At 30.9% G+C, this 19962-nt stretch overlaps 3 protein-coding genes and 1 pseudogene across 6 annotated transcripts in view; 2 read left to right on the top strand and 2 right to left on the bottom strand.

The window, feature by feature from the left end:
* Nucleotides 1-974: 974 nt before the first annotated feature.
* LOC145961860 (cytokine receptor-like) lies at nucleotides 975-8421 on the bottom strand. 2 transcript variants are annotated; one of them, XM_083082368.1, is made up of 9 exons: nucleotides 8352-8421; nucleotides 7158-7398; nucleotides 5993-6280; nucleotides 4703-5011; nucleotides 4393-4550; nucleotides 4089-4257; nucleotides 3584-3892; nucleotides 1968-2116; nucleotides 975-1895 (listed from the first exon to the last, which is right to left on the bottom strand). In XM_083082368.1, exons 2-9 carry the CDS (start codon nucleotides 7381-7383, stop codon nucleotides 1401-1403), a joined length of 2103 nt encoding a protein of 700 aa, XP_082938494.1. In that variant the 5' UTR covers nucleotides 7384-7398; nucleotides 8352-8421; the 3' UTR covers nucleotides 975-1400. The 2 variants fall into 2 exon arrangements, with proteins under 2 accessions (XP_082938494.1, XP_082938495.1); XM_083082369.1 differs by lacking the exon at nucleotides 8352-8421 and adding an exon at nucleotides 8253-8323.
* Nucleotides 8422-11713: 3292 nt separating this feature from the next.
* On the top strand, nucleotides 11714-13214 carry LOC145962282 (uncharacterized). Its single transcript, XM_083083244.1, has 4 exons — nucleotides 11714-11832; nucleotides 12212-12262; nucleotides 12349-12624; nucleotides 12851-13214. Exons 1-4 carry the CDS (start codon nucleotides 11714-11716, stop codon nucleotides 13212-13214), a joined length of 810 nt encoding a protein of 269 aa, XP_082939370.1.
* Nucleotides 13215-13322: 108 nt separating this feature from the next.
* LOC145962281 (uncharacterized) overlaps nucleotides 13323-19962 on the bottom strand; it is a 7722-nt pseudogene continuing 1082 nt past the window's right edge. The window contains exons 3-7 of the transcript XR_014435845.1: nucleotides 19789-19946; nucleotides 19647-19709; nucleotides 17484-18223; nucleotides 15593-16066; nucleotides 13323-14046 (exon numbers count right to left, since the gene is read on the bottom strand). The product of XR_014435845.1 is annotated as an uncharacterized LOC145962281 (transcript). The remainder of the gene's footprint in view (nucleotides 14047-15592; nucleotides 16067-17483; nucleotides 18224-19646; nucleotides 19710-19788; nucleotides 19947-19962) is intronic.
* On the top strand, nucleotides 14179-19056 carry LOC145962325 (uncharacterized). Of its 2 annotated transcripts, XM_083083343.1 has the most exons (3): nucleotides 14179-14343; nucleotides 14452-14719; nucleotides 15052-19056. In XM_083083343.1, the coding sequence occupies exons 2-3, from the start codon at nucleotides 14471-14473 to the stop codon at nucleotides 15208-15210; spliced, it is 408 nt and encodes a 135-aa protein (XP_082939469.1). In that variant the 5' UTR covers nucleotides 14179-14343; nucleotides 14452-14470; the 3' UTR covers nucleotides 15211-19056. The 2 variants fall into 2 exon arrangements, with proteins under 2 accessions (XP_082939469.1, XP_082939468.1); XM_083083342.1 differs by having other exon boundaries at nucleotides 14452-19048.

Below are 19962 nucleotides of genomic sequence, written 5' to 3'. Positions count from 1 at the left end.
TAAATAATTTTTTTTTAGTCGCTTGTGACTAGGAAATAATTGACGTTTTCGCTATTAACAATAAGAGAAAATTACCTCCAAATTGTTTGAAATTACTACAACATAAATTATGTATGATGCGTATTGCATACGACACTGCTATAGAAAATAATATTTTCGCAAATAACTATTGCGAAATTGAAATAATAGAGAAGAGTTTTCTGGTAGAATAATATTATATTAATAATCAATATATATTAATAATCAATATAAGAACATTTGTATTGTAGAAAACAGATTATTAATATAATTAATATAATTAAAAGTCTGTTAATTCTAAAGTTTAATATATAGAAAAATATTATATCTAATAAGAATTTGTATAAAATTCTACTTAAATCCGATTAAAAATGTGAGTTTGATATTAATAAATAAATGTTTCTTTTTTTTCTTTTTGAGATTAAAAATTGATTGCACCGTAAGTTTAAGATGAGATGAGGCAATAAAATGACACGGTGAGCTTGTCTACCTTGATTGTTCCGATATTACATTTATTGCAAAGAAATCACAAGATATCACTGAACAATCGAGAACTATAATCAATAAGTAGCGGCACATGAGAGATAGAGAGCTCGATCGAAGAGACGGCGACTTTTATAATTATCTAGCAGAGTCGGTCACGCGAGACGCGCGGTGGGACGAGACGCGAGGTGTAAATATTGCGGTAGGTCGGGATCATGGGCCTCTGAGCTGATTTCAAGTGAATTCCGTTTCGGTAATAAGCTGACTGGTGCTTAGCGAAGTTTTCGATACGCATTGATTAAAGTCTTTACAGATATTATTACATTTGCTAAATTAAAGTGAAAAAAATCGCAATAGCATACAAAGTCAATATCTCACTTAAAATTATAGAAAAAAATACAATTCAACAATTTAAATATTGAGTTAGACAAATAAAAAAAAAGTACAACTCAATTTCTGATTCATTAAACTATTTTATTATTTTTCAAAAGTTGTTTAATTTCATAAAGAATAACAATTGTTAAAAAAATGTTGTCTTTATCTTATTTCGCATAATGCAAAATTTTGCTAATGCGTTACATCATGCTTCCGAGTATCGCAATTACCGCAAATGTTAATTTTATAAAAAAGAATAATATGTTAATAATATTTAAGAACAATATTAAGAATAATATTTACACATAAAATATAATATTTACACATAAATATTTATAAACGTAAGTATTTACAATAGATGGTCCTAATAATTTTTGTCTTCTTCTCCAATAAAATACTGATCATTACTAAAACAATTATCTTCTCCAATTTCAGATCAAGCTCCCGCTAAATATTTATTATTGGAACCGATATTAATGGCTCTAAATTTATATTGTTTTCCAACAGTCTTGCAATCAAACATTTTAGGACGAAATATTGCATTCCGTCTTATAAGTAATTTGATATAAAGACCTACTAGGTTGACTCTCACCATACTTGGTCACCATCGTGAGTTCGAGCTTATACGTAGTAAAGGATGTTAAGTTTTGGACAGTGCCGTGTATCCTGTATGGATGGTATTTGACGCTAATATTGCGCTTGGGTTCTTTGCACTTAATATTTAACACTAACTCAATAGGACAGTAGTAAATTTTCACTTCTTCGATGACCCCAATACGATCTAAGCAGTCAAGGTTCCATCCAACCTCGATGAAGTCTAATCCAACACGATTAATCCATATGAATTTTATTCTGTCGAGCTTTTTTGAGCGAATCACCGTGCAAGGTGACCATATCATACCGCTGCTGTCCTTATTCGTATTTGCGGAAATCGCGAATTGGTATATTTTGTTCGAATCTGGTACAGTTATATTATAGACTGTAGTATTCATGGATACATGTGTCCAGTTCAAATAACCCTGCAGATGTATAATTTTAATTTGCGCGCAAAATTATTCTACAAATAAATAATAGAGAAAATCAATATATACTGTGCACTGATAAGGACGATCGCGTTTATTGTCGCACCAAAAGATGGTATAATTCGTGATATCTTCATGAATAATCGGCGGCACCCAAGACAATTCGTACAGTCCTTTTTCGAAAGCCATTCTTGTAAATTCTATTGGTCCATGTGGCACTGTAAGAAAAATATCTGATATTAACTGCTCGCAATAATATATATATATATATATATATATATATACAGGGTGGTCCTCGTAACAGTCGCCACGATTTTTAAGGCACTTACAATAATCTAACAAAAAAATGTTTCAAACAAAAGTTGTATGGCTTGAACGGGGCTATCAGATAGTGGCAATGATTTAACCTTGGAGAGCCTTAAAAATCGTGGCGACCGTTACGAGGACCACCCTGTATATATATACAGGGTGTATCAGACCACCCTTGCCAGCCAAATATCTCGAAAACCAAAAACGGTAGATAAAAATATTTCAAACAAAAGTTGTAGGGTTTCAAGTAACGCATTAAATAGTAATATTGATACGACCTTGAATAGCGTTGTTAAGGTCACGTGAAGGTCATCTTAAATTTCTTAAATAGAACTGTCTACTTTTTATTGCATATTCTTGCAGCTCATCTCGAGAGCTTTCCAAAACACCTTACTTGAAACCCTACAACTTTTGTTTGAAATATTTTTATCTACCGTTCTTGGTTTTCGAGATATTTGGCTGGCACGGGTGGTCTGATACACCCTGTATATACAGGGTGTCGCAGACCACCAGTATCAGCCGAATATCTCAAAAACTGAGCGCGGCAAACAACAATATTTCAGACAAAAGTTGTATGGTTTCGAGGGGGCCATAAAGGGGTACCATTGGTTTGACCTTGAACAGTTATTTGAAGGTCACATGAAGGGTACCTTTAATTTCTTAAATGGAATAATATATTTTTTATTACATATTCCTGTAGCTTATCTCGAGGGCTTTCCAAAACACTATAATAAAATATTTTTCCCTCAAGTACTTTTTGAGTTATAAGGCTTGAATTCATTTCTTAATTTTACATACCGTAAAATATCTTGTAAAATATTCATTTTTCGATTATCTTACCTTAATACTTTTATGTACAAAATAATGAGTGGAATCAATTGGTGTAAAGAAAACACATAATTGTTTCGAAAAAAAAAATGTAATCGTTAATTGCAAATTACATATTTTTTCTTTGAAAAATATTAAGGTAAAATAATCGAAAAATGAATATTTTACAAAAAGATATTTAACGGTTTATGTAAAATTAAGAAATGATTTCAAGCCTTATAACTCAAAAAGTACTTGAGGAAGAAATATCTTATTATAGTGTTTTGGAAAGCCCTCGAGGTAAGCTATAAGAATATACAATAAAAAATAGGGGTTTCCGTTTAAGAAATTGATGGTGACCTTCACATGACCTTCAAATGACTCTCCAAGATCATTACCACCGTCTCATGGCCCCCTTCAAGCCATATGACTTTTGTTTGAAACATTTTTTTATTTAACGCACCGTTTCGGATATATTTGAGCGTATTATTTAAAATGGGACACCCTGTATATATATATTTAAATTTATGTAGCTCTTCTTTTAAAACCAATCTTCTTGATATACTCACTCCTATCTTGACTAGGTACAATAATTTCCGCATAATTCTTACTAATGCCGATTTCATTCTCCGAGACAATCTTAAATCGGTATTTGTTAAAACTGAGTCCTTTAAACTTGGCATACGTGTTGGTCATCTCGATTGGTTCGAGAACTATTTTATGATCATTTTCTTCCACATGATTAACCCAATACTTAAATTTATTACCATTTTCGTGATATTCTTGTATTATTTGCCAATATAAATATACGTCCCTGATTCCATTGTTTTCGACAATTTCGAAACTACCAATATCGGTTCGCGGCGGAAAGCTAGGAACTAAAAAATTGAATGGTAAAATAATTATTTAATTGTAATCATCTATTAAAATTTATTACATATTAAAGTATATATATATATATATATATATATATATATATATATATAATTTTATATTTATCGTACTGTAAATATAAATAAAATAAGAGTAAATCAAAGACAATAGATTTTGTTCCTACTTTATGAATCCACTTACACGTTGGTAATGTGCTGAATTTAATAGCAGCGGGTTCACTATACATATTTTTTCCTACAGCCTTAGAGCTTCTTAAATAAACGTATGCATTATACGCGGTATTAGCGTGTAATCCGGTAAGAGTGGAACATCTCTTGTGCAAATGAGGCTCCGTATCAATATTAATAATCTGTGAATAAGATATCACTCAATCGAGATTATCATCGTTTCATAAACTACGTTTAATTACAATAATTACAATAAATGATGCATTATCCTAAAGAGATAGAAAGATACCGCTGTTAATGTAGTAAATTGATCCTACCTTCCAATCTTTTTCATAATCCCAGTGATTCTGGTACATAACTTTATGAGTTAAACCGGGAGGAAAATTGTTCATCGGAAAGCGGGATTCCCAACACAACGTTGCACTATCCGATGTTTCGTTAATCACCGATAAATTCGCAGGTTTTGCAGGAATAACTGAAAATAATGACATATATATAGTTTCACTGTTAGATGTCAAAAGTATGTACTATACCCAAAGATCATATATGTCTTATTATTTATTGTATATGACATCATTTCATTACATGAAAAGAAGTAATCCAATGACTAATAAAAGATTTATATACCTATAGCAAAATGATCGATAGTATCATATACCCTGTATTTCGTGCCAAACATATTTTGAATTTGCATTACAAACGTATAGTTTTCCTTTGTTTGTCTGTATATTGGATATGTATGTTGAGTCCAAGTGCAAGAATCATTCCTCGCTTTTTTTATAGGACAAGGAACAAGTTCTCGTCTCCCTGTTGTGTGTATTATATAGAATAATTTATGGGTTGTTGGTACATAGTGCTGTAATACGTCCCATGTACATGTTATACTTTCCCAATTATAGAATCTACAAGTAAAATTTCTTGGCAGTTGAGGTTCATCTGTCGAATAAAATAAAATGCATCACATAAAATAGAGGAATATATGTATATCTGTTATAATTACACAATTAATTTTTAAATATATCTTTCAATTTTCAATATGCTTGATCTGTAATATTTCCGCTAATAAATCTCGCTGCAAATTGTCTTTGTTCCAATTTGCATTCATAAACATTGTTATGATTTGTTTTTTGTGTATCAGTTGTACTAGAGGCTACTTCATTTAATATAAATTCTCAATTTTTATCGTTTCTATGTTTACACAGATTTTATACAATAAGAAGCAATTTAATGCAACATATGCAAAATATATTATATTTAAAAGAGAATTATAATTTTTTTAAGTAAATATATGAATAAAGTATGTAATTTATATTGTGTGTGGGTATTTATCTCAAACATTGCTTTTACAAACGAGTAGAACTGAATAATAGTTCAATGTACACAAGTTCTACTAAGAAATTACTTGAATAACTCTGAATATTATAAAATGTCTCTTTTTTAGTAAAAGTCTTTATAATTGATAGCAAAATAGTTTCTAAGACATATGTATGTAAACGATTTACTCATAATTTTAATGAAAAGAGAATCAATGTACTATGTTGTCTCCATAAAACATCGCGTCAAATATTATGTTCTGATAAGAGGATAATTATGTATTTCTACTATAGCAAGCATATATTTCTACTGTAATGAAAATATTTATATTTTAGATACGCATAATGAATGTAAACATAAATATGTGTAATATTTTTGTATTTCCTTCCTGAGAAAATTTCTCAGATAAATTGTATCATGGGTATATCATAGAGTATTATATATTTTATATATTATAATCTTTTCTTTATAGAAATGAAATAAATAAAATATGTTCCTTATAGATAGTATAAACTGTAGAGAGAGAAGAAAAGTCTTCTTGAAGAAATATGTAACTCGAAAATATATGAAAAGGATAATTCACAAATGAATATGATTACTTACATGCAACAAAAACTTTATTAAGACAAATTATTGCGTCTTTGTCAGGTAAGTCCAAAATGCAAAAATACACGAAATGTCCGGCTGGGGGTGATTCAATGGTCAAAAGTGCTGTTGTTTCATTGATTGTAGTAACGAATTTCTGCTCTATTTCTTCATCATCGCGAATGAAGAAGATATTCGAAGAGTTTGAACCTGGATATTCTTTAGCTACAAACGTTTTATTTAAATTACACCAAATTTGCAGGTTGTTGCCATATTTGACAAATATGTCACCTTCTGGCAGCGTCCCTAAAAAGTAAAATATAATTTATTACATATTCGAAAATTTTAAAAATATGAAGTTAGAAATATTAAACAATATTTATTTATAATGTTTACTTAATAATAAATTAATGCGAGAATAAGCGAGAGTAAGCTCTTTAAAGAAATATGTATAACATAACTTTAATTGTAAGTCCTACGTATGTATATAATGTTGAATATTATAATATTATATGCAATATGTGTGTGTGTGTGTGTTATAACATTATAAAACATAAAAATAAGGGGAACTAAAAAGAGATGATTTCGGTTGTATTCAATCATAGATCATGTATAGATAATTTCGGTATCAATTATATTGTTGGCGTTAAATATAAATATATGCATTTAGTTTAAAACTAGAATATCATAGAAAGTTAAGAGATATGTTTTATCTATAATCCTGATATATTAGGCGTCACGCATGCGGAATAAATCGAAAACAAACAGCTTTTATATCTTATCCCTAATTTAAAATGCATATAAATCTAAATGTATGCACTGCCTTGAAATTTGTATATTATATATATTTGTACATAATATAATAAAAGTAAAAGAAAATTGTCTTTATAAAAATATAAGTTGATAATTTATTCGTGTGTGTAACACAGTGTTATTCTAACGATTATTTATAAGCAAAGAGAATATGATGGTATGCTACGGGGAGTGGCTCATTATCAGTAGCAAAACATCCAAAGATATGAAATTATTTATTATAAAATAAATGCAAAATTTTTCATGCTTATTAGCGAAAATTATCTGTCAAGATATATAGGAAATTTATCGTCTTATGCATTGCAATTTTTTACATTATAGAAATATCGCGCTATATGAAACAAAAAAATTGATCATATTTCAAACTTACATCCTGCTGTTTTTAGTCCAGGTAAGCTTGTTTTGACTTGCTGCGCATTTACCATCAAGGATAGGCAACTCAAAACAACAAAAATCCATCTAATTTCCCATGAATAATCTCGTCTGTGTGCAATCGATAAATGAAATATTTTATTGAAATAACATTTCATAATCGAAGATATACACAAGTGAGGCATTCTTCTTGGACATCGTATATTAGAGGTGTTTAAAGACATTTTTTTGTAATCTCACTGAAAAATAAAAAGACTCGATTTGAAATAATCTTAATATCTCTCTCTATATATATTTCAAAGTATATATGTATATAAATTCTTAACTGCAACATTATTAAGTTAATTTACATTCTTTTTAAAATTTTTAATGTTATCGTATATCATGCTAGTCATAATATGTGTTAATCAACATATATTAATAGTATGAAAATAAAATAATTAGTTAATTTATAGTACGTATGTTAATCAACGTATGTTAATAACATGAAAACAAATAATTAATTTAGTATGTCTAAATCAGTATAAGTCCACAAGATCAAATCATATGAAAAAATGAAAGCTATAAAGACCAAAAAGTGCAACAAATGTTAAGAGTATAATTATCAACAAAAGTTATAAAATATTACAAGTGTTTCGATTTAATTCAGATCTCTTCAATGTAATGAATATGAACAAAAATTTGGCACTCTGATTAATATAAATAACGTAACATAAGGGAAAGATTAAATAAATAAGAAGAGCAAAAATAAAAAAAAGGTTGGCTGTACCTATCGGAAAAATAAAATTGTAAAATATAAACAGATTCGACAAGAGACATAGTAAGGATAATTAGAGACCCGATATGTCGCCGGTGCCTCTTTTTTGATTGTCTTTAAAGATTATCAGAATCAAAAAAGTAAATAGAACACAGTAAACAGAATACACATGATAAGAGTGTGTGTGTGTGTCTGTGTGTGTGTGTATAATATGCAATAAAAATTATAAAATATTACAAACGTTTTTTTAGGTCTAAGTCAGATCCTCTTTGGCGTAACGAATATGAACAAGAATTGACATTCATATTAACACATACACACACACACACATACCACCTAAATTAATATAAATAATAATTCAAATTAATATAATTCCAAAAATCGACTTGAAGTTGTAATAACAGAAGAAAATATTATAATGTCAAGTTTCTTTACAGATAACGAAATGAATAGCATGTACGAAGAAAAGACCGTCGAAATAGATGTAATTCGTATCCAAGCTAAGGCACAACTAACTTGCCGATCTAGGAAATATACAGGGTGATGAAAAATTAAGTGCCATAAATTTGTGTCATGAAAGAAGGGACGAATACAAGCATCTTAAGTATAGGAACCATGGGTCGGCGACGTTTCATTATGGCGTGACGGGCGTTTATATATATATTGAATCGTCACAACGTCTGCGATGCAATGATTTTATTTCGTCAATTTGATATGTTTACAATAAATGTTGAAAGTTACGACCGCTAACGTTCCGACAAAAGTCACAGCGACGGAGCAATGACTGCCGCGTTCTTTGGAATATTTCAGGCATGTGTCGGCCTTGTCTGTCTAACAGACACCATACTTGTAAGAAGCAAGAATATAAAATATATCTTGTCTGCAGTGTTTTCCGTTATCTGGATAAAATTATCTAGATTTTCATCTAGATGCAATTATTGTTTATTTTATCTTTTATCTATATAATTCAAGTTTGTGATATCTTTATCTGTATCTCAGATATAAGAAAAGTGATATCTTTTATTAAAACACATAAGATAATGTAATCAGTGTGCACTGAGTACAATTTTTCCAAACCATAGCAATTTACCGGCCGGCTACTCTAATCGGTCAATTTCAACATTTCAATCATAATCGAGCCCGCGACCTATAGTGTAATACGGATTTAGAAGCGTTCCACTTAATGATCGCGGCACTCGTAAACATAATGTGTCTTTGTTTAACTTTTAGCGAACAACAAGGATAAGATGATTTTGCGAGCGTTGCGATTGTTAAGTGGAACGTAGCCATAATCACATTGGTCGATTGACATTGACATTGTGGACACGGCCTATACTCGTTATTATTGTCAAATGAATACATGCTTATTTTCTGTAATTTTTTGTCTCGAGTGTATTATTTTTATATATCCTAAATTGTTTTAAATATTATCTTAAAAGTCTCTAGATAAAATATTTAACTAATACATCTTTTATCTAGATACACTCAAACCGAATTATCTTTATTTTATCTGAGATACATGAGTATATGATTTATCTAATCTGTATCTAGATTATTTTAAATTATCTAAGCGCAACACTGCTTGTCTGTATAACAGACACCATATTTGTAAAAGCAAGAATATAAAAAACATCTTGTGTGTGTGTGTGTGTGTGTGTCTGTCTGTATAACAGACACCCAGATATTTGAATAAACTAAAGTATAAAAAATATTTTGTCTGTCTAACAGACACCATACTTGTAAGAAGCAAGAATATAAAATATATCTTGTCTGTATAACAGACACCATATTTGTAAAAGCAAGAATATAAAAAACATCTTGTGTGTGTGTGTGTGTGTGTGTGTGTGTGTCTGTCTGTATAACAGACACCCAGATACTTGAATAAACTAAAATATAAAAAATATTTTGTCTGTATAACAGACACCATACTTGTAAATGATAAAATAATGCAAAGTGGTATAATAGGGCTCGAGGCGAAGGTCCACATAAAAAACCTAACGCGCCATTGGTGATACCTCATGGGTGGTGTGGAAAATCGGCACTCATTATTTTTCTTAATTTCATATTTTAAATATATAAAAAAATTAATTATATTTAATATATTACAAAACGTGTGTGTATGTGTGTGTATATATATGTAATATATATATTATAAATATATAATACGTTTATATATGTACATATTTATATATATTTGTAACAAAAATATAAAACATAAAGAAAAGCTGTAAGAGAGAAACATATTGAGATATCGAAGAGCGAGCAGCGTCCCGCGTCGCGCGTCGCCCGTCGCTTTCGTTGCCTGCTTGGTAAGAAAGAGACAGAAAACTGTATTCTGTCCTCTTCTTCTATCCGAAGCTCGCCAAAGCGCCGAGCTCACACGTACGCTTACGCTCACATCTCCGTTATCCTCTCCACTACGCGTGGCATGTTGCTTGCGGAGAAGATCTTGCATCCCTGCTAGTCTGCCTGATCGGTACTGCCGCCAGCATGACGCAATCGCAATTGCTTACGCGCACTATCGGATATGTTTGAACGGATAAATTGTATCATCGGATACATTTTAATCGGAAATAGTACATTAAATCGGATATTCAGCTTGATCGGAAAAAATACTCTGTTTTTATCCAATCAAGCGCAATGTCCGATCATATTGTACATTAATTTCAAGGATAAATAAATGGCGGCTCATTATCCGTCCATATTTCAACGGAAATTACATTTCATCGGATAAAGATATCCATCATTTCATCGGATAGTCCAAGATCCATTCAAAACCGATCGGATAAAGTGTTCGAACGGCTTTTTCCGATTAAAATTGCTGGATATTTTTCTCAGTGTAGCAAAGTCGGCTTCCACCAATCATTTGCAATTCACGAATGTAAATATCTTATAAACTAAAAACTACATAACTGCTCTTTTATTTTTTGCTTTACCTTTTTTGAACAGAATTTTAAATCCAATTAATGGATGGATGAGTTAAAATAATATCACACACAATATAATTCAGATAATTTTCAGTTAAATGTATAATAAAATTTTCTATTTTTAATCCATTAAAATTACTTTCGAAAGAAGATAAATTAAAGCATATGAACTCTAGAGAGAATTTTGTTATTATATTAAAAAAAAATTTGAAGAAAAATAATATTATGTTAAAAAATTTGTTTCTTTTTCTATTAAAAACAGTTCTTTTACATCTCTATTTACAAGAAATATGAATAAAATTGTTATGTATATTATTGAAGTAACATTGATTTTTTTTGTATCGTCTTACATTACTTACGATTGAATTCTGACAGTCCTTGGGCAACCACGAATTCGACGACGGCGTCAAAAGTCTGATACCCTTTAAGCGGCGTCTACAATGAGATTTTAAGGCGTAAGACTTAAGCTTTAAATTTTAAACTTAAGCATAAGGCGTAAATCGTTAAATCATAGTATCCACAATGAATATCGTTGCCCATAGTTTTAAGCCTTAACGATCGCAAACAACCAATTAGAAAGCAGACCATTTCGCAGGCGCAAAAGAAGCGTGCGTTTATAAGGTCTGTTTTTGGTTTTTTCCTTCAATTGTGCCAAGTGATTATACTATAATGGAAGACGAAGATGAATTGATGTTTTTGTTTATAACAATTACATTAGTACAAATGAGTGCTTATTTATTATCAAAATTGTGCCAGGATGGAAATCGGAGATGGTGGATGCTACCAGATAAACGAGAAAGATCTTATTTGGGAGTATATACGACTTTGTTTTTAAAATACAAACACACAAATCACGAAGAATTTTTTAAAATGACAAGACTTACAGTAAAACAGTTTGAAGATCTGCTCACTTTAACTAGCCCTGATTTGCAAAAGAATAGCAATAGAGAATTTCTGGATCCTGAATTTCGTTTAGCATTTACGGTGTGGTAGGTTTTATTGTCCTATAAAATATTCATATATATTCTCTCTATCTTTAATTAAATTTCATATTTGCATTTTTTACAGCTTTCTAGCATCAGGCGACAGTTTTGTCTCAATGGCCAGATATTGGCGCATAGGCAGATCAACATCCTATAAAGTGGTTATAGAAACATGCAATGTCATTTGGCAATGTCTTCAAGAAAAATATTTGATGTTTCCTTCTCAAGAGGAATGGAATAATGTTGAGAAAGGTTTTTGTGATCGATGGAATTTCCCCAACTGTGTTGGAGCTTTAGACGGAAAAACATATCCGTGTGCAATGTCCACCCAACTGTGGTTCTGCTTATTATAATTACAAAGGATATTATAGTATTGTGTTACTAGCTACATGCGATGCAAATTATGCATTTACCTCGGTAGATATTGGGGATTATGGTGAGAATATGCATCATTTAGTATTAGTCTATAAGTTTATAAAATAATAAATTTTTAAGTATGCTTATACATTAATAATGTTTTAGGATCACACTATCAGACACAAGTATCCTTAGTGCATCAGCATTTGGACGTGCTCTAGAACGTGATAAATTAAATCTGCCACCACCAAAGGTATTGCCAAAGTCAACATTGCTCGTCCATCACTATTTTGTGGGTGATGAAATTTTTCCTTTGCGATTGAATCTATTGCGACCATATGCGAGAAAGCACTTATTAGGAAATGCACAAAAAGTTTTTAACTACAGACTCTCCAGAGCACGACGTGTCATTGAAAATGCTTTTGGCATTCTTGTAACCAGGTGAGATCATTAAGTTTGTTTTTCATAGCTTAACTTTGTGCACTAAAAGTAAAATAAGTATATATTTAAGTTTTATAGAGAAAGAAAGAAAAATTAGGTGCACATTATTGTAAAAAATTTAGCTAAATTTATTACTTGATTGTAATAAACTATGTTGCTATTTTGATTTTTTATCATTGAACTATACAAAAATCAATGTATACAGCGGCAGATGTTGTTATATTAGGTGGAGAGTGCTGAGAACTACATTAGCCGTATATCCAGATAATGTGGAAGCTATAATTTCTGCTACAGTTTGTATACATAATTTTATTATGAAAAATGAAGAGCACATTGCTGGATTCCAACTATATTGTTCAGCTGGTTATATAGATTCTTATGATGAAAATGGTGATGTTATTCCTGGTTCTTGGCGCGATGAAAGCACTCCTAGATGTATAACACGACTTAATCGGGTAGGATCTAATCGTGCTGCCACAAATGCAATGAAACAACAAGATGCAATAGCTGCATATTTTATTTCAAATGAAGGACAAATTCCTTGGCAATGGAATGTTGTAAACAAAAATCGCGTAATAAATGTTCCTTAATATTGTTAATTTAATTTTTTAAACTTTATTGTGCTAAGTGTATGTGTGTAAAAATAATTTTTTTTTACTAAATGACATAAAAATAAACGTAATAACTGATTATTTAATTACTGATATGCATTTTATTTTACAAAACATACATGTATGTATTTCAATATTTAACAATCTCAGTAAATGTTAATTGCTATCTTCGGCATGTTATGTATTTTACTATTCTTATAAAATAAATTTTATTAAAACTTAAATAACAGTTTTATGATTCTCATGACAATAAATCAGTTTTAACCTAAAACAGTTTTACAATACTTAAATAAAATAAATAACAAACTTAAGCATTTATCAACATATTTTAAATGTGAACACATCATATCACCACTGGCACGCAATGTTTAACAGATGCATACACATAAGACATTAATTTTGCACAATAATAATGTTTAATTAAAAATAAAAAGTAAACTTGATTTCAATATTTTATATGGAAATAAAAAGTAATTGTTTTAGGAATATTATTCTACCAAGGCTTACAAAAGTTTAATATAATTAGCATTTTGATAGAAAAAAAGAGCACTTTTAGAAGTTATTACCAAAAAAATAAAAACATTACAAAATAAAAAAATAGCATATGAACTTAACTATAATATCAAATAAAATCTTGTTTTTTTTGTACTATATTGAAAGACTCAAAATAATATGAAGACTATTTTGTGTATTCATGACATCTTAGTTATCCGCAATTATTTGTCTGATGTGTAAGTTGAAAATGTTTGCATTATCGACATGAAACAAGTCAATTGCTGCTCACTTGGTATTCGTCTCATTGCTTCAGTCTCTATTGCTACAGGGTGACCAATGGGAATGTGTTGAAAGTAAACGGTTATATATCCCCTCCTCGATTTCGGTAACTGTTTTACCGACTAGGGTCCGCTACCTAAGACCCGTCAATTTCATTTGAACCGTCGTATAGACCGGTTTGCGAGTTATAGGATGGACGCGCTAAGCATCGAAGAAAAAGTGTTTCTCATCGAGTGCTTCTATAGTAGAGGCAAAAACTATAGTCAGGCGTATCGTGGATTCCGTAGTAAATATGGATCTATAAAAAAGTTTCAAGCGAAACAATACTCAGAAGGTATGTTTTTGATACTTTTTACCCACGCTCCCTCTCCCTGGAATCGCGTCATAATTCCAATGTTGGTTAGGTGAGATTTTATTTTTATTTGTCGATATTTTTTGGCAGGATTATTGATAATTTTGGTATGTATGGCACTTTGAACAATCGTAGACATGATTTACCTGGCCCATATCGTATCGTTACAACGGACGAAACAATTGATGACGTTAGAAAATATTTTGATGAAAATCCAAACACCTCGATTAGGAAAGCTGCTCAGGTTTTGGATTTAAAGCGAGAAGTTCTCCGAAAGATTATGAGAGACGTCATTAAACTGCATCCCTACAAAATCACTACACATCAATTGCTGACGGAGAAAGCGATGGAAAAACGAGTTGAGTTTTGTAAGGTGATAACCGATATGTTTGAAAGTGAGGAACTCGATGAAAAACAAATAATATTTACGGATGAAGCTCACTTTTGGTTAAACGGATATGTCAACAAACAAAATTATCGGTTTTGGGGACAGGAAAATCCAAACGTGTCTATTGCCGTTCCTCTTCATCCTCAAAAAGTCTCCGCGTGGGCTGCAATTTCTGTAAAAGGGGTCTACCTGCAATTTTTTGAAGGAACTGTGACTAGTCAAAGTTATAAAGAATTATTGGAGACTAATTCTTTCCCCATGCAAAGAAACGCGGATTAGTAAAGAACTTCCATTTTATGCAGGATGGCGCGACTCCACATCGTACACGCGAAGTCTTTGAATCGATACATGAAGTGTATGGCAACAGAGTAATTGGATTAGGATACCCGAAATTTGCTCATGGAGGTCTGGAATGGCCTCCTTATTCACCTGATTTGAACCCGTGTGATTTTTTTCTTTGAGGTTACCTCAAAGACAAATGTTACGCCGTACAACCTCAAAACACCGCAGAGCTGATAAATAGTATTAAAAAATGCACTCGCAGCATTCCTACATCTATCTTAGATAATGTATTTCAAAGTTTTTGCAAACGATTGCAGTTCTGTGCTAATTCTAATGGACAACACTTTGAAAACATATACCATTAATTCATATGCGCAAGCAAAATTTTTCTTTTTTTTTTATATTGTGTATTTCAATTGTTAAATTATTATATTTCTCTTTCATATATATGGTAATAAAAATTGACAAGTTTTCTCTACAAAATGGCGTTTAATTCATTTTATTCGGCCTATTTGTTACGAAGTAATAACTATTTACTTTCAAGACATTCCCATTGGTCACCCTGTATAATATATGGATGCTGCTGTTCAGTAGTAGCACGATTCAAATATGCTGTTGCCATTACATTAAGAGCATGAGAAGACTGGCACAATACTTTTTCTATTGTTTCCATTGTCTTCTGCTTTTTTACTGCAAATCGATCTGATGGTGGCACGATTTTTTTCTTTTGAATTACATTGCTTGTAGTCTCAGTAATAATATCCGCAACTGTCTTCTCTTGCACTATATTATTCACATCTTCAGATACATTATCTTCAGAGTCTGTCAAAATAACAGATTGCTGGTTTGAAGTTGATGCAATACTAGCTGATAAGGATTCATCGATTGAAAGATTGTTATTGCTGTCATCTGAACATGTTAATAGATTTATAGAGCTCCGTGCATTATTTATTGATAATGGACTCGACACTGTCTTTACTATGGAATCTTCTGGTATTGAGGACCTCATAATACTCTGTAATAAAATAAATGATTAAGATAGGCATGGAGAGCTGAAGATCATTATTAGTAACGAGTTGTACAGATTAAAAAGACTAGTAGAAAACATTAATAGTTAAAACTTCAATTTAATAAAACAATGATGTTTAGACAATTTAAAAGCGGACGTTTCGACTTGTATTTAAGTCATCTTCAGCGCATATTATTCTCGGAAAGTATACAAATGTTGTACGCAATGAACATGTATATAAATTTATAAATCGCAGTAAAACGGTAGGGAGATCATCTTACGGTTATACCCATGGAGGAAACGGACACTACAAATTTAGGTTAATAAGCCCAAATTTGTGTGGTTCTAATAGACGTTTGTCAACCACCAGATCATTAGCCGGACTAAAATTAAGTGCACTCGTATACAGTTGATTCAAGAAATTACATTAACATGAGACAATAACCGGTGAACAGAATTAAAATTAAAAATAATAAAATTAAATTAAGTAAATACAAATTAAGAAATTGTTGCACTTATCAGTGATTTACATCAAATTAACAATGTAAAGTTTAATGAGTAAAGAATAACTTACAATATCATGATGAATACGGATAATTTATATGTCATTGGAAAACTTTATGAACTATCATATATACGAATACCAATCTAATAATCCATTAAAAGCTATACAGGTATGTTACTTCCTTCATCGAAGGTACAAATATAAATGATAGATAAACGATCATTATACTGGTATAAATTTTTCTGTGTATGACCTTAAGCATCAGGAAGTTTATTTATTATTTCATTGTATATGTCAGGAAAGCATTCTGTGTCTGTTTGTGAATTTAAGCCGTTACGTTGTCGTTTAATATAAATCATTTCAGAAATTAACCTTTTGTAATAAAAGGTTTCTCTGTCTAAAATCTTCACGTCATCCCATTTAAAATCGTGATTAAAATTCAATCTATGTTCTGTGATGGCAGACCTATTCGTTATATTTTTATTAATATTCTTCTTGTGTTCATTTATCCTAGTGCTTAATTTCCTGCATGTTTGTCCAACATATGTTGTATCACAACTCTCGCATTCAATCTTATAAACAACATTAGTGTGAGAGCCCTTTGGAATAACGTCTTTATGGGCTCTTATGATCGCATTAAGCTTGTTAAGACTAAAATGACAATACAGTATCCGTGTCTTTTATAAAGCTCTTCATACTATCAGTCAAGGATGGAATGAATGGAACCGTAAAATACGAAACACTCTCACTGTCAATTTCAGGTTTATTAGCGGAGTCATTATGCAACAATTGGCGAAGTCTCTGATTAATGTTATCAAATATAAATTTTAAAGGATAACCATTATTAAGTAAAATCCCGATAATATCTATTATGTTATTCTGATGAAACCTAGGGTCCGACAATCTGTAGGCCCTGTCAACCAAACTAAAAATTGTACCTCTTTTCTGGCATTCAGGGTGTTGTGAGTGAAAATTCAGATATCTACTGGAGTACGTTGGTTTATGGTACCAATTAAAATGTAGTCTATTGTTTTCGGATAAAATAGTAATTTCCAAAAAACTCAGAGTTTTATTATTTTCGACTTCAATGGTGAACTGTAGTCTAGGATTAGATGAATTAAAAATGTTTAGAACGTGGTCAACCAAATTGAATGGACAAGCAGTGATAATATCGTCAACATATCTAAAGTAGAATGGTGGTGTAAATCCAATTGTATTCAAGGCTTTATTTTCCAAATCCTGCATCACTATATTGGCAATAATTGGAGACAGAGGAGAACCCATCGGAGTACCAAACAATTGACGATAATATGTATTATTAAATGTAAAGTAAGTGGAATTTAGTACAAATCTCACCCCCAGTAAAAACTCAAGTTTGGGAAGGTCCGTGTATTCTTTAATATAGTCCCATCTATTTGAAACACTTTCCATAGCAAGATCCACAGGAATATTAGTGAATAATGATACTACGTCTAGAGAAATGAGTTTGTAATTTTCTTCTAGATGTACGTTCCTCAGTCTGTTAACCAATTCAAAACTGTTTTCAATATAGCTGTCAGCCGTAGGAAAGCCTTTGATCATAGTTTTGTGTAAAAATACTGCTAACTGGTAAAGGGGGGTGTTAACGCACGATACGATCAGTCTGAACGGGCAGTCCGGCTTGTGCACTTTCGGTAAACTGTAAGAACGTGGAAGGGTACCTTCACTAAATGACAAGGAGCGGTACGATGCTAGTGAAATATACTCGTTATTTTTCCATCTTGTTAGTAGTTCACGTAAATTAGATATTAATTTATTAATGGGATTTTTATTTACAACAGCATACGTCTCTCTATCATTGAGTAACTCTTCTGTTTTACGAATATATTCATCTTTGTCAAGAGCAACCGTGATGTTGCCTTTATCAGCCCGCGTGATAATTAAGTTATGGTTTTTCCTGAGAAATTCTTTTGTGATGACGTTAAGTTGTAGCAAACAATTATGAGTTTTAGTAAGAGGATATTGGAAGGAAGATACGGCATTGATCAAATTCATGGATCTGTTTCGAACCGTCGTTCGTTTAAAAGCTGGAAGTTTCCTAAGATTATTCTCATAATTGATTATAAATTCAGTAGTTAATTTTGTCCTATTAGTTACAGGTAAGCTAAAATTTCCGCCTAGCTGTAAAAAACTTTTTATATTGTCTGGGACGTGAGTTGATGACATGTTAATAAAAACCATTTGTTGTTGATGTTTGATATATCATATTCAAATCCAGAAAACAGGGACGGTTTGATATCAATGATAATTTTGTCATTATTATGGTTAGGCAAAATTTGATTAGTAAGTAAAGTTCCAATGTTAGACGTCTTTGATACATTAAATGGTCTAAAATAGTGTATTGGTCTAATGTCAGGTCTTTTATATTGTTTATCTAAAATTCGTTTGAGTTTTCCATCAAACCTCTTACATGTATTATGATAAAAAGTCAATAGTGGACCACACTGTTTATTAAAAAATGATAGACAAATATATTCCGGGATGTAGTTCAATATTTGTTGCGTAGTGGTATAGATATGATCATAATTATATTTAATGATTTTATATGAGTCACTAATTTCAATTTTTAATATCTTTTTTAAGAACTCCTTCCTAATCTTTTTAAAGTCATACACAGAATTACAATTTTTCAAGTTCAAATCAACTTTACCTAGTATGTTTTCGATATGTGATGGGAGAACATGATGATGTTGGCAGTTACGTAGAAATCTAATCCTTTGCTTATTTACAATAATATCTCTGCGAATTTTAATCCAAAATTTAAGCAATTTGAAGGGTTTAAGACCATAATGTAATTTAATGTAACTAAAAATGTTATTACAGTAACGCATATTTTCAGCCTAGCGTATTAAAATTAAATTAGTAATAAAGCTCTCTTAAATTAATAAAATAAATGATTAAGATAGGCATGGAGAGCTGAAGATCATTATTAGTAACGAGTTGTACAGATTAAAAAGACCAGTAGAAAACATTAATAGTTAAAACTTCAATTTAATAAAACAATGATGTTTAGACAATTTAAAAGCGGACGTTTCGACTTGTATTTAAGTCATCTTCAGCGCTTCTTCATACTCTGTAATGTCATACTTTTTACTTGTTGGAATGCTGCTATAGAGCTGCGTGACCTATACAAATAAAAATATACAAATACAAATGAAAATTTTACAGTAGCGATAAGATATTCTTCAAAGATTATATATTTACATTCGATGTGCAATGTGCGGAATCAAGAAAGACATTTGTTTAAAATAAATCCATGTTTTTGTCATTTTCAATCCTGAAACTAGGTTCACTTTTCATTTCACGTAACTTTTTAGTAAATGTATTGCGAAGGCTAATCCAACGGTTTTCTGCTTGTTCACCTAATAACATCAAAAT

Source organism: Camponotus vicinus, unplaced genomic scaffold (assembly GCF_025532165.1).
Source record: "Camponotus vicinus isolate PSW18456_S1 unplaced genomic scaffold, iyCamVici1.0 SCAF_11, whole genome shotgun sequence".
In the NCBI taxonomy this organism is placed as follows: Eukaryota; Metazoa; Arthropoda; class Insecta; order Hymenoptera; family Formicidae; genus Camponotus; species Camponotus vicinus.
This window is presented reverse-complemented; position numbering and strand designations above follow the sequence as displayed.

Excerpts from the sequence above, each read along its gene's own strand:
- LOC145962282 (XM_083083244.1), top strand. The coding sequence starts at position 11,714 with ATGACAAGACTTACAGTAAAACAGTTTGAAGATCTGCTCACTTTAACT. Across the intron at positions 12,263-12,348 it reads GGTAGATATTGGGGATTATG|GATCACACTATCAGACACAA; the intron begins GTGAGAATATGC and ends ATAATGTTTTAG. Across the intron at positions 12,625-12,850 it reads TTTGGCATTCTTGTAACCAG|GTGGAGAGTGCTGAGAACTA; the intron begins GTGAGATCATTA and ends TTGTTATATTAG.
- LOC145962325 (XM_083083342.1), top strand. The coding sequence starts at position 14,471 with ATGTATGGCACTTTGAACAATCGTAGACATGATTTACCTGGCCCATAT.
- LOC145961860 (XM_083082368.1), bottom strand. The coding sequence starts at position 7,383 with ATGTCTTTAAACACCTCTAATATACGATGTCCAAGAAGAATGCCTCAC. Across the intron at positions 5,012-5,992 it reads TAATAAAGTTTTTGTTGCAT|ATGAACCTCAACTGCCAAGA; the intron begins GTAAGTAATCAT and ends TTTATTCGACAG. Across the intron at positions 2,117-3,583 it reads TGTACCTAGTCAAGATAGGA|TGCCACATGGACCAATAGAA; the intron begins GTGAGTATATCA and ends TTTTTCTTACAG.